The sequence below is a fragment of the Muntiacus reevesi genome, chromosome 18 (assembly GCF_963930625.1).
Source record: "Muntiacus reevesi chromosome 18, mMunRee1.1, whole genome shotgun sequence".
NCBI lineage: Eukaryota > Metazoa > Chordata > Mammalia > Artiodactyla > Cervidae > Muntiacus > Muntiacus reevesi.
This window is the reverse complement of record NC_089266.1, coordinates 23,538,212-23,552,268: the sequence shown is the minus strand read 5'-3', so window position 1 is coordinate 23,552,268 and position 14,057 is coordinate 23,538,212. Positions and strand designations below refer to the sequence as shown.

At 36.1% G+C, this 14,057-nt stretch overlaps 1 protein-coding gene across 2 annotated transcripts in view; it reads right to left on the bottom strand.

Moving 5' to 3' along the window:
- NPEPPS (aminopeptidase puromycin sensitive) overlaps positions 1-14,057 on the bottom strand; it is a 109,673-nt gene that overhangs the window by 38,979 nt on the left and 56,637 nt on the right. For both annotated transcript variants that reach the window (XM_065911135.1, XM_065911137.1), the window contains one exon: positions 7,142-7,219. In XM_065911135.1, coding sequence (XP_065767207.1) covers positions 7,142-7,219 — 78 coding nt within the window. The remainder of the gene's footprint in view (positions 1-7,141; positions 7,220-14,057) is intronic.

Below are 14,057 nucleotides of genomic sequence, written 5' to 3'. Positions count from 1 at the left end.
GCAGTTCCTCCACATCTCCAAATTCAACCAACGTTGGACTGTGTGGTACTCTATTTACTACTGAAAAACATCTAAGTATAAGTGGGCCCATGCAGTTCAAACCTGTGTTGTTCAAGCATCAACTATACTTTCTTTTATAACAGAAAAAACCTTATCACTGTTATCTAGTGTCATCTACTAAATTCAGATGCATGACAAAATAATCCCATTCCACATTTTATAAATCCAGTCACAAAAAACCCCCAAAATGTTGACTTTGTAATTGGTCCCTTTAAAGTGCCTATTTATTAAAGAATCCAGAGCATGGGAATCTAACAAATCAGAGATGTAGTATGACCATAAAGTAATTAGCTACTTATATCAAAACTTTTATATCCTAATGCTTCAAACTGACATTTTGGAATGCTTGCAGAGCAATGACACTGACATTGTTTAAATTTGTTCTTTACTTTCTGACATATCCTTTTGGGTGTTCACCAAGTCAAATCTTCACCTTCCAAAATTGAACTTGCTTTTTGGAAAGGTCCAAGTCATAAAGAGTTCAAGTCTGCAGATTATGTGAATAACAAATTGCAATCTATTTCTAGACAAAACACTAACTGTGCCTATTAAGTAATTAAGCTAATTTCCTTATATGCCTCAAACTGGTTCTGAAAGTAATTTCAAGTAAAAATTTCAGATGTTTGCAGCAAAGTCACAACTAAAGAAAGTGCCACATTCTGAATCATGCTAGGAAAATAAAACCAAACAACTCAACTGAAGGTCCACTGAATAAGACATTTGTGATAATATATATATTTTTTTAATCAGACATTCTGTCTGAAGGGGTCAATAAATACTTTAAAAAAAAAAGAGAGAATGACAGATTTCTGGGACAGTAAATATAAAAACAGTAAAGGAATCTGAAACAATTACTGACTGATGCTAAAGAATTTAGCTATAAATAATATAACATTTCTCTATTTTCATTAGGAATTCACTGATTTAAAACAAAAGCACATATGTTCACAGTAATCAAGTTGTTGTTGTTGTTGTTGTTGTTGAGTCGCTAAGTCATGTCCAACTCTGCAGCCCAGGTTCCTTTGTCCAAGGGATTTTTCCCAGGCAGGGATACTGGAGTCAGCTGCTTCTCCCTGGATCTTCCCAACCCAGGGATCAAACCCATGTCTCCCGCTTGGCTGGCGAATTCTTTACTGCTGAGCCACCCCCAGGAAGTCCCAATAAAGTTAGTAAAGGATATCTGTTAGACTACGAAAACCTATTTAAAAATAGAACTGCTTGATGAAATTTTATGTTACAATTCCATAAATGGAATTGGCTAGCCTGTTTTTCAGTAAGTCAACTGTTAAGATGTCTTCATATTTCATGGTAAATCTACTTATGACTTTTCCTATTTGAAATAAAAGTGGATTTAAAACTCTTAACTAAATAAGAAAGTCTGCTCACATTTTTACTCGGTTTTAAATCTCCAAGGTCATAGTACTATAACAAGATATTGACTATGACATTTCTGAAAAGTGGCAGACTACAAAATACAAATTATTGGGAAGGGTTATTACCTGAAATTCAAGCAAAACACAAGTTTTTGTTTTTTTAAATATATTACTAAATTTAATTGGTGTCACATTATACAGTACTAATTATAGAATATTTGCTATTGATACAGAATTTTAGGGCAAAAACAGGAGGAAAAAGGACTTCATGATAAATTTCATCTGTCAATTTTATACCACACTAAAGAACCAACTGCCAGAAAGTCTGATTTTATACCTATTTGCACATATAACTGACTTTGCTTCCTCAAATTAGATGCCTTATTTGAATATCCAAGGTATACAATATTTATCTTCTTGGGGTAATAAGCCTTTTAAAACATATAGCTCATTTATTAATTAAGCAATTGAAAAATTAGGCCTTCCCCCCCAAAAGTTTGGTTTTTAAAGCTTAGGAAAGTATAATAATTGCTGCAAAACCTGGAGTAACAAGATTATTAAAAATTATATTATAAAAAATTTAATGCATCTAGCTATGAAATTTAACACAGACTACTTTATATAAAGAGAATAAGTCTCTGACTTTTTGTCACCATTTCTTATGATCCTGTTTTCCACTCCTCAAAATGTTAATACCTTCTAGCACTTCGCAAATGATTGTCACTCTACAGGATCCTTAACCACTGATTCTAAGGTTGTTAGGCCTTACGATGATCATGGGAAGTTAACCAATATTCTAAAATGGTGCCAATTTCAGAAACGAAGATGTTTTACTTTGTTATATAGTATTTGGCATGACTGTTAAGTTTGAATCAGCTAAACACAAAGGTTACTCCTGATACATACTCAGTATTTATTACCAGAAGAGAGACCACTTACTGAAGTTTGAAAAAAAAAAAATCAGGATCTTATTCTTAAAGCAAAGAATGACTAGGTAACTTTGACCCAGGTATCTGAGGAAAATGTGAAAGCCAATGATTTTCAAACAGATATTTATATATATTCAATAATTTAATACAATCACATCTGTAAATTAGATCATTTTTAATTCTAATATCCATATTAGTTACTTAAGCATATTATATTAGCTAAAAATCTCCAAAACTTTGTCAAATATACTTTGTATGTGCGGTGCTAAGTCGCTTCAGTTGTGTCTGACTCTTATTTAGAGTACCTATGGACCATAGCCCACCAGGCTCCTCTGTCCATGGGATTTTCCAGGCAAGAATACTGGAGTGGGTTGCCATTCCCTTCTCCAGGGGATCTTCCAGACCCAGGGATCGAACCTGTGTCTCTTAAGTCTGCTGCATTGTCAGGCGGGTTTTTTTTACCATTAGCGTCACCTGGGAAAAAAGTATAGTGTATACTAATGGTCATAATCTTCAATGACTATGTTCCTGCTTTTATTAGAAATGAATTAACAATTTACCATGTCTACTGAAAAAATTCCTTATCAAGAATGATATAGCTCTTATATATTGATAATAAATGAAGGAGAAAAGAGAGGTAGAGAATATACATGACATGCTAACTTCTGTGTTCTTAAATGGTATAAACATAAATGCTTATAAAAGCATGGAGCAGTTTTGAAAGAATACATAGGAAACTGATCACTTCCGAGAAGTGGAGCTGAGAGAGAAAGACAGGAATAGAACAACCAACAAATTATCACTATGTATCGTTTGAATTTCAAACCATGTGCACGTGTTATATTTTTTAACATTTAATTTAAAAAATAAAAGGAGCATAATGTGGTGGTCAGCAGTGCAAAGTTTGGAATTAAACTGCTTGTGTTCTCTGACTGCCACTACATTAGCTGTTGACCTTGGGCAAGTTATTTAAGTTAAATACATCATTTGGTGCAATAGTTTACCTTTAAAGCGGAGATCATAGAATCTATTTCAAAACGGATTAACAAATGTTTATGATGCACATAAAACAGTACCTGGCACAGATTAAACACTCAGTAGATACATGTGTGAATATATAATACACACATATATTCATATACAGGTATACATCTCACACACACACATACATTTATCTTCTGGGAGTTTATGTCCTTTCTTATCTGATGAGTTCCAGCAAATATGTTCTGGCTTCTTTTGATAAACACACTAATATTTTTGACTTAAAAAATTATGCAAATTTCCTAATGCTAAACAATTGAATCTATGCTATTTTTTTTCTATACATGCTAACTAGGTTTATGTATCTTCTTAGGCTATTTTAAGCCACCTTTAAATGTTTTTGCTCCTCTCTTCCTCATTTTTATTTCATTAATTTCTGCTCTTAAATCTTTCTCTTCTACTTTTTCCAAGTTACCTATTCTTTTTGTCTAATGTTGATCTTGATGTCCACTGAATTAATTTTTAGCCTTTCTTCTTAGCTAAATATCCTCTCTGAAAATAATGCTTTACCAGCATCCTACATGCTCTGTATGTAACAATTTTATTATTCAGTTCTAAATATTTTCTAATTCCTATAACAAATCTTCGACTCATTAATTTTCAGAAGTATCATTTTTCCAATATACGAGAAGGCATTTTTTGTTTGTCTTTTGCTACTGACTTTAATCTTTTCACAGTATAAACACAGAATATAGTCTGTAATGATACAGATCTTAAATTTTTTAAAATTTTCCTATCATTTCTATCAAAATAATAGTTCACAGTGTTAAACCTCATATATCTGCCTGCAATGCAGGAGACCAGGTTTGATCCCTGAGTTGGGAAGATTCCCTGGAGAAGGAAATGGCAACCCACTCCAGTACTCTTGCTTGGAAAATCCCATGGACAGAGGAACCTGGCGCGCTATAGTCCACGGGGTCGCAAAGAGTCAGACACGACTTGAGTGGCTAACACACAACACAATTCCACAGGCCCACCTATAGAAGCTGCAGGCACACCCAGTGCTATTTATTCCCTATACTTGCCTCAGTAACAACTCTGTGATTTCTAAATACCTTGCTTATTTAGCTGTTTTTTTCATTTTTCAACTTTCTTCTTACTATAAAAAGGGAAGTTTGAGCTAATAAACTACATCTCTACTACTATATCTTTCACAAAGAGTTAAAATTTTCTATAACTTCAAAGATCTGAAAATATTTTCTTTAAACTCATTGTGTGGCTAAGCACAGAATTCTAAATTGAGAGTCAGATTCACTTATAATTTTCAAGGAATGGCTTTATTAGAGTCTGGTTTCCATTGTAAATCTATTGCTCTTTTGATTTCTGAACCTTGAAGGTAACTTCCTCCCAACTTCCTTGCCCCAGGCAGAAACTCTTTGAGAGCCTCACTTTACCCCCTGAAAACTCTTAAATTTGCTTTGGTATGGGACTTCTTACATTTATCGAGTTTCCTTTTGATAGTGTATTTTTTCAAACTTAAGCCTTCTGTCTCATGAGTTCAAATAAATTTTCATGTTGTGTGTTTTTCATAATTCCCCCTTTCCATTTTCTATGTCCTCTCTTTCACTTGCTGGATGTCTGGTCCTGCTAGATCAGTCCTCCAATCTTCCTATTTGGAAGATGCCTCTATTTCACCTTTCAAAACCTCTTTTGTTTTTTTTTTTACTCCTAATATATTATAATTTCCAAAAGTGTTCTTACTCTATTCCATCCTGTTCTTATTTAATGAATGTAATATTAGTAATACTCCTTAGGATATTAATCTGTTTGGGTTTTGGGGTACTTTCTTTTCATTTTTCTTTGCTTCTTTCAATTTTCTATATTTCTATTATACTTATTGCTTTCCTTTTTGCTGTATGTTTCATTTAGAAGTTTATCAAATGTCTGGTAATTGTTGCCCCAGTGACTTTGGGCTTGGCCATACTATTTGCTTTGCTCAATGAAATGTGAATGAACACCACCATCCACGTAGAAGCTTTAAATGTCTGTGATTTGGTGCTGTCTCCAGCCCCGAGCTTCTGCCCTCTGCCATAGCATAGTGCCCTCTGCACATAGCAGCTACTCACTACAGAGCCTAGCATCAATAGACATATGAGCTTAGTGGAGTTCAGGGAAGTTGGCAATATGTCTGCAGATGATCAGCAGTCCTCAGGGCCATGTGTAAACAAGAAATACCTGTTGCAAGCCGCTGATATTTGTGATCCCATTTGTGGGTTAAAAATGTACACATACACTTATGTATACATAGAATATTTCTGGAAGGATTCACTAGACAATAAAAGTAGAGGGTCAGAGAGAGGAATTCTCAATTTTCAGGTTATTATCTTCAGTATCTTTTAACACAGGTTCATGGCAGACATTTGTTTTTATAATAATTTCACACAAAAATAATCCTAGTGAGAAAAAGACAAAATGAAAGGTCTTTAAGAGTACCAAGATAAAACTTCTCCAATTTAAAATTTTTCTGTAAATACTTTCATATTGAGGGAATATATTCTCAATATAAAAATTATGGAAAACAGAGAAAGGTATGAGTAAGAATAAAAATCATCAATTATGTCAACAATCAGACATATAACATTATTCATACCATTTTAGAGATATGATTCATCACCTTGTATGTGTAATTCTGTATTCTGCTTTTCAATTTTACATTATAATAAGTACTTCTCAGTGTTAAGAATTCACAAACCTCACTTTTAATTGCTGGATGTATTCACCATACATATATGTCATAATTAGCTTAATTATTCCCTTAGTGTTGGACAAATGTATTAATTCTAACTTTTTACTATCTTAGTAATGTCTGAAGAGACACTTCTAGGCATAAGGTATTTCTTGTATTTATGACTTTTCTTTAGGAGAATATATTCCTAATACCAGAACTGCCAGGTCAAAAGACATGAATATCTTTAGGCTCTTAACACATACTGCCAGGCTGTTTTTCAAATAAATTACATGGATTTACATTCTTACTGGTAATATTAAGGCAGTCACATCAAGATTCATTTTTTTACTTCTGATTACATGACAGACAAAAACTGGATTTCTCATTACGAGGAGGGCAAATATCTTAACTGTTATTATTCATTTGTATTTTCTTTCATATTATCTGTGGCTTTTCACATGCTCATTTATCAAACTCTCAGTACTTTACCAACTGATTTGTATATAATTTCTTCCATTATATTAAGCTCAGAATGTCTACTTTATTTGTGCTTTTAAATAGCACATACAGTAATGTGTCAATGAATCTTTCCTTCCATGCCCTCACTTAGCATAGCATCTCTCCAATCTCTAATTGTACCTCAAAATCATCTGTGGAACATTTGCCTCAGATATTTGGATTCAACTAGTGGAAGAACTAGGTAGATGTAATTTTAAAAAACTGAAACTGAAAACAACACATTATATTCTAGAATAGAATGACTGTCATTTTTTACTTTTTTCTGATGGGCTAAAAGTTGAAATGAAACTGACTGTTTTAAGCTCTATCTTAATACTTTGTTATTGTTGTTCAGTTGTCAAGTAGTGTCTGACTCTTTGAGACCCCATGGACTGTAGCACGCCAGGCGTCCCTGTCCCTCACCATCTCCCGGAGTTTGCCTAAGATCTTAATACTTAATCTCCCTAAAACAAAGAGCTTTAAAAAAAAAAAAAAAGACATGCAATAAATTTTGGGGGAAGAAGTAAGATGTCACTATTCACTATTAGATTTATAAAAGCCATGTCTCCTACCTGGTTGGAGAGTGCTAGGAAAAGACAAGGTGACTTTTTCATCTTCATTTTGATAGTTAAATCCTGTAGCATGTATTTCTGGAATGGGAAAAAAAAAATTACTTCACAAATCTGACTGGACCAAATCCAGGCTGCAGCAATTAACATTTTCAAGAGCAAAATCTCAAATAAAATTAAATATTCTGAATATAATAAATTAAGTTCTATTAACAAGAGTGTCATTTCAAATTAACCTATTTTAGACTATGTAACCTAAGCTAGATATACTCCTTAAAAACAACTACACATCCTACATTAATTCACAAAACTTTCATGATATAAGGAAAATAGGGCTACTATAAATATGAAAAGGTTTTCTACCAGATTCCCAGACACACTTCATCCCTCTTTGTGTGATAATGATACTGCTTTATACATTGCAGTCTTACTCCTGAACATTTGAAATACAGAACCGGTTGCCAAGATTTCAGTGCTAAAGATATGTCAGTGATAAAGAACCCGCCTGCCAATGCAGGAGACACGGGTTAGATCCCCGATCTGGGAAAATCCCACATGCAGCTAATTTAAGCACATGCACGCCCACGCACCACAACTTATGAGCCTGTGCTCTAGAGCCCAAAACTGCAACTCCTGAGACCACCTCTGCTACTACTGAAGCCTGTGCACCCAGAGCACAGGATCTGCAACAAGATGAGCCACAGCACTGAGAAGCCCTTGCACTGCAAGTAGAGAGTAGCCCCCGCTCCCCATGACTAGAGAAAAGCCAAAGACCCAACACAGTCAAAAATAATTTAAAAAAATAAACAAAACAAAAAAACAGATGTATCAGTGAAAGTTCTGTTCTCCCACTCAAACATAGGTAACAATTCCAACAAGATATAAGTCATATTTCCACTGAAATTCTTTGTTTTTACACTTTATAGAAACAAGGAAGGTAAAAACAGGTGTGCGGATTAAATTAAGGTTTTGATTTACTCCCTTCCAGTAGTAAGAAGAGCCTGCTTATTTAACTGATACTTCAGAATGCTTAGTTGACACTTTAGGAAAAGAGCTAAGCAGATCAACTCCCACCCACATCCTCACTCCAAAAGAAAAACTGCCCAAAGAGGTAGTCTTAATAAGCACTTGAAAAGAAGTTCAACATCTTTAATCATCAGGGAAATGCAAGTCAAAACCACAATGTGATACCACTTCATACCCACTAGGACAACTATAACCAAAAAGACAATAGTAAGTTTAGGGAGGATGTAGAGAATCTGGAACCCTCACACATTGCTGATAGGAATGTAAAAATGTTTCCAAATGTTCTGGGAAACAGCCTGGCAGTTCCTCAAAAGATTAAATACAGAATTAACTGTATAACCCAGAAATTCCACTCCTAGGTATATACCCAAGAGAAATGAATACACAAAGGTTCTTAGTAGTCAAAAAGTAGAAACAACTCAAATGTCCATCAACTGATGAACAGATAATATGGGATAGACAATGGAATATTATGTGACAATAAAAAGAAATGAAGTGTTAATATATGCTACAATATGGACAAGCCTTGAAAACATGTTAAGAGAAAGAAAACAAACACAGAAGGCCACACATCTATATGAAATATTCAGAATAGGTAAATCCATACAGACAGAAAGTAAACTAGTGGCTGCCTAGGGCTGGAAAGTCACGCAGAAATGGAAAGTGACAGCTCACGGGTACTTTCTTTTTGGGGTGATGAAAACGTTCTAAAGTTGATTCTGATGGTGGCTTAAAAACCACTGAATTCTATAGTGCATGAATTATATCTCAAAAAGTTATTATTAAAAGAGAGGCAGCCTTATCAGTCATAGGCTTAAGTTTTATATGGGGAACAATGATTCAGATGTAATAACATTCTATGAGTCAGGCAAGATGCCCACAATTCACTCTTTTCTCATAAGTTATCCAAAGATTAAATTCCCAATGTTTCTAATATGATGGTTCAAACATGTTTTATAAAACTAAAATCATTATAAAACCAATAAGAATTTATAATTTGTTTTTAAAAGAACTTTATAATCAATTACTCCTCATTTTACAGATGAAGAAAATGATGTATATAAAGTAAATGATTTACCCAAGGTCACACCGCTGGACTAAAACTCAGTTCCTTTGCTATTCCTATTGCCAAAATTCTTTCTACTATCATAAGATAGCTCCTAAATTTGAACAGAAATTCAAGGTTTGGTATATACACAATATTGATGAAATAAATCCCTACTGAAACAATGACTTTTGCCGGCAAAAATCTGAGATTTGCTCTAACTTGATCCCCAAGAATAGAATATTCCTTAGCCTACAGGAAAGCTAAAAGGCACTTCAAGGAATAAGAATGCACTTCTCTAATTCAGATATAAACCAGCATTATGGTACCTCTAAGGTACTCTGTGGAGAAGGCAATGGCAACTCACTCCAGTACTCTTGCCTGGAAAATCCCATGGACGGACGAGCCTGGTGGGCTGATGTCTATGGGGGTCACACAGAGTCGGACATCACTGAAGCGACTCAGCAGCAGCAGCAGCAAGGTACTCTGATCAAAAACCATCTCTATAAAAGTTTACTAAAACAAACTTGTTTTTATAAATGCACAAGAAAAGCTTCAAACTGGTAAGAAATGAAGACAGAAAAGCAAAAGAATAGCAGTTTTAAAATTGAAACAATCAAATACTGTATTGCTAGATTATATTCTACTGCATCTCCTTCCAAACGTACCCATATCAACTACACCTGTGTATAAAACAAAGAGCAAAATTTCCTCCAAAATTCTCTCTCAGTAAAAAGAAAGCCATATATCTGAATTCTTTAAAAGTCTCCTGGATTATGGGATACTCTTCCAATTACTTCGCATGGACAACATACTACTTTACAAAAGTAGAGTTTGAAATAACCTCAGTCAACTGTAGTTTTGTACATCACCACCACTATTCAGTGGCGCAAGGCAAAAATAAATCATCCTAACTGCCTCCCCCCTCCACGTCTGTTTGTCTCTAACACCATACATTCTACAAGCAAGTTCAACATTCTTAATTCCAGAATTTTCAAGGTTCCACCACTACAGCCCAGTCCTGTGTGCCATTACTTCTCTCCTAGGTCACTATAATAGCTTCTTAACTGGTCTGTTTCCATTTTTGCTGCCTTATAGTCTGTGTTATAGCAGTAAGGGTAATCAGTGAGATCTACGCCTCTAATGGGAGGCCTACAATATTCAGAATGAAAATCTAAATCTGCTTAAAATAGGTGATTATTTCTTGGACAGGATCCAAAAAAAGCACTGATCACAAAATTAAAAAACTGATCAGATTTCATTAATATCCTACTGTATAACACAGGGAACTATATTCAATAGCCCTTGATAAACCATAATGGAAAAGAATATAAAAAAGAATATGTATGTAAAAAACACTTAAAACTTGTAACTATCAAAAGACACTGAAGAAAATGAACAGGCAAACCACAGACCAAGAGAAAATATTTTACTTTGTATAGATGCAAAAAACTTATATCCAGAATATAAAAAATTCTTCAACCCAGTGATAAAAACACAGACAACCAAAAGCATCTTTAACAGAATCTTTGACACTGGTCTCAGGAATACAATATCTTTCTAGATATGTCTCCTCAAGCAAGGGGGAAAAAAGCAAAAATAAACAAATGAGATTACATCAAACTAAAAGGCTTTTTGCACGCAAAGGAAACCACCAATAAAACAAAAAGACAACGTGTCCAATGGGAGAAGACATTTGCAAATGACATATCCTATAAGGGGTTAACCTACAAAACATATAAAGAACACATACAACTAACAATAACAACAACAACCTGATTTGAAAATGGACAGAGGAGCTAAATAGACACTTTTTCCAAGGAAGACATAGAAATGGCCAATAAGCACATGAAAAGATGTTCAACATCACTAATTGTTCAGTGAGTTCAGTTCAGTCGCTCAGTTGTGTCCGACTCTTTGCCACCCCATGAATCGCAGCATGCCAGGCCTCCCTGTCCATCACAAAATCCTGGAGTTTACTCAAACTCATGCCCATCGAGTCGGTGATGCCATCCAGCCATCTCATCCTCTGGCGTCCCCTTCTCCTCATGTCACCAATCCCTCCCAGCATCAAGGTCTTTTCCAATGAGTCAACTCTTCACATGAGGTGGCCAAAGCACTGTTAGGGAAATGCAATTCAAAACCACAATGAGATACTCCCTCATGCCAGTTAGACTGGCTATTATCAAAAAGACAAAAAATAACAGGCCAGTGCTCTGTGACAACATGAAGGGATGGGGTAGGGAGGGAAGTGGCGTTCAGGATGGGTGGGTTCAGGATGAGGGGGACACATGTATACCTATGGCTGATTCATGTTGATGTATGGCAAAAGTGAAAGTCGCTCAGTTGTGTCCGACTCTTTGTGACCCCATGGACTATACAGTCCATGGAACTCTCCAGGCCAGAATACTGGAGTAGGTAGCCTTTTCCTTCTCCAAGGGATCTTCCCAACCCAGGGACTGAACACAGGTCTCCCGCATTGCAGGCAGGTTCTTTACCAGCTGAGCCACAAAGAAGCCCTGATGTATGGCAAAAGTCATCACAACATTGTAAAACAATTATCCTCCAATTAAAATAAATAAATTAAAAAAAAAAAAGAAGTAACAAATGTTGGCAAGGATCTACAGAAAAGGGAACTCTCATACACTGTTGGTGGGAATGTATAACCACTATGTAATGTATAGTATAACAACTATGGAAGACAGTATGGATGTTCCTCAAAAATTTAAGAATAGAACTACCATATGATCCAGCTATTCTACTTCTGGTATTTATCCAATGAATACAAAAACACTAATTCAAAAAGATATATGCACCCCTATGTTCATCACATTTACAATAGCAAAGATATGGAAACAACCTAAGGAACCATCCACTGATGAATGAATTAAGGTGTGGGATATATATAAAATGGAATATTACTCAGCCATCAGCTCAGTTCAGTTCAGTCGCTCAGTTGTGTCCGACTCTTTGCAACCCCATGAACCGCAGCACGCCAGGCCTCCCTGTCCATCACCAACTCCCAGAGTCCACCCAAACCCATGTCCATTGAGTCGGTGATGCCATCCAACCATCTCATCCTCTGTCATCCCCTTCTCCTCCTGCTCTCAATCTTTCCCAGCATCAGGGTCTTTTCAAATGAGTCAGCTCTTCGCATCAGGTGGCCAAAGTACTGGAGTTTCAGCTTCAAAATCAGTCCTACCAAGGAACACTGAGGACTGATCTCCTTTAAGATGGACTGGTTGGATGTCCTTGCAGTCCAAGGGACTCTCAAGAGTCTTCTCCAACACCACAGTTCAAAAGCATCAATTCTTTGGCACTCAGCTTTCTTTACAGTCCAACTCTCACATCCATACATGACCACTGGAAAAACCATAGCCTTGACTAGATGGACCTTTGTTGGCAAAGTAATGTGTCTGCTTTTTAATATGCTGTCTAGGTTGGTCATAACTTTCCTTCCAAGGAGTAAGCATCTTTTAATTTCATGGCTGCAGTCACCATCTGCAGTGATTTTGGAGCCCAAAAAACAAAGTCAGCCACGGTTTCCCCATCTATTTGCCACAAAGTGATGGGACCGGATGCCATGATCTTAGTTTTCTGAATGTTGAGCTTTAAGCCAACTTTTCCACTCTCCTCTTTCACTTTCATCAAGAGGCTGTTTAAGTATTTCTTCACTTTCTGCCATAAGAGTGGTGTCATCAGACTATCTGAGGTTATTTTTCCCGGCAATCTTGATTCCAGCTTGTGCTTCCTCCAGCCCAGCGTTTCTCATGATGTACTCTGCATATAAGTTAAACAAGCAGGGTGACAACATACAGCCTTGAAGTACCCTCTTCCTATCTGGAACCAGTCTGTTGTTCCATATCCAGTTCTAACTGCTGCTTCCTGACCTGCATACAGGTTTCTCAACAGGCAGGTCAGGTGGTCTGGTACTCCCATCTCTTTCAGAATTTTCCACAGTTTATTGTGATCCACACAGGCAAAGGCTTTGGCATAGTCAAAAAAGCAGAAATAGATGTTTTTCTGGAACTCTCTTGCTTTTTCGATGATCCAGCGAATGTTGGCAATTTGATCTCTTGTTCCTCTGCCTTTTCTAAAACCAGCTTGAACAGCTGGAAATTCACGGTTCACGTATTGCTGAAGCCTGGCTTACAGAATTTTGAGCATTACTTTACTAGCCATAAAAAGATGAAATACTGTCATCTGTGACTACATGAATGGACTTTGAGGCTACTGTGCTAAGTAAAATAAGTCAGACAGAGGAAAGGACACATACCATATGATACCACTGTATAAAGTAATTAGGGACTTCCCTGGTGATCAAGTGGCTAAGACAGCGTGCACCCGATACAGGAGGCCCAGGTTTGTTCCCTGCTTGGGAACTAGATCCCACATGATGCAACTAAGAGTCTCCATGCCACAACTAAAGATCCTGGAACGATGATCAAAGATCCCACAAGCCGCAACTAAGACCCTGTGCAGCCAAAATAACTACACAAATATTTATTTTTTAAAAACTAATTTAAAAAAAAGCAAAATAAATGAACAAATTAAATCAAACAAAATCAAACATGCAGATACAGAGAACACAGTGGTGATTACTCTGGGAGTGGTGAGTGCCCAGGAGAGGGCAAAATGGGTAAAGGCGATCAACTGTATAGTGATGAATGGAAATGAAATTTCTGGTGGTAAGCACACTATAAGGGCATACGGCAGCAGAAGTACAATGCTGTGCACATGAAAAATATAACGAAATGCTGTTGTATATGTGGAGCAATAACCAGAACTCATATTTTGCCACTGATACCTCACTGTTGTTCCTCAAAGACTGAAAGCATTCTCTAACCT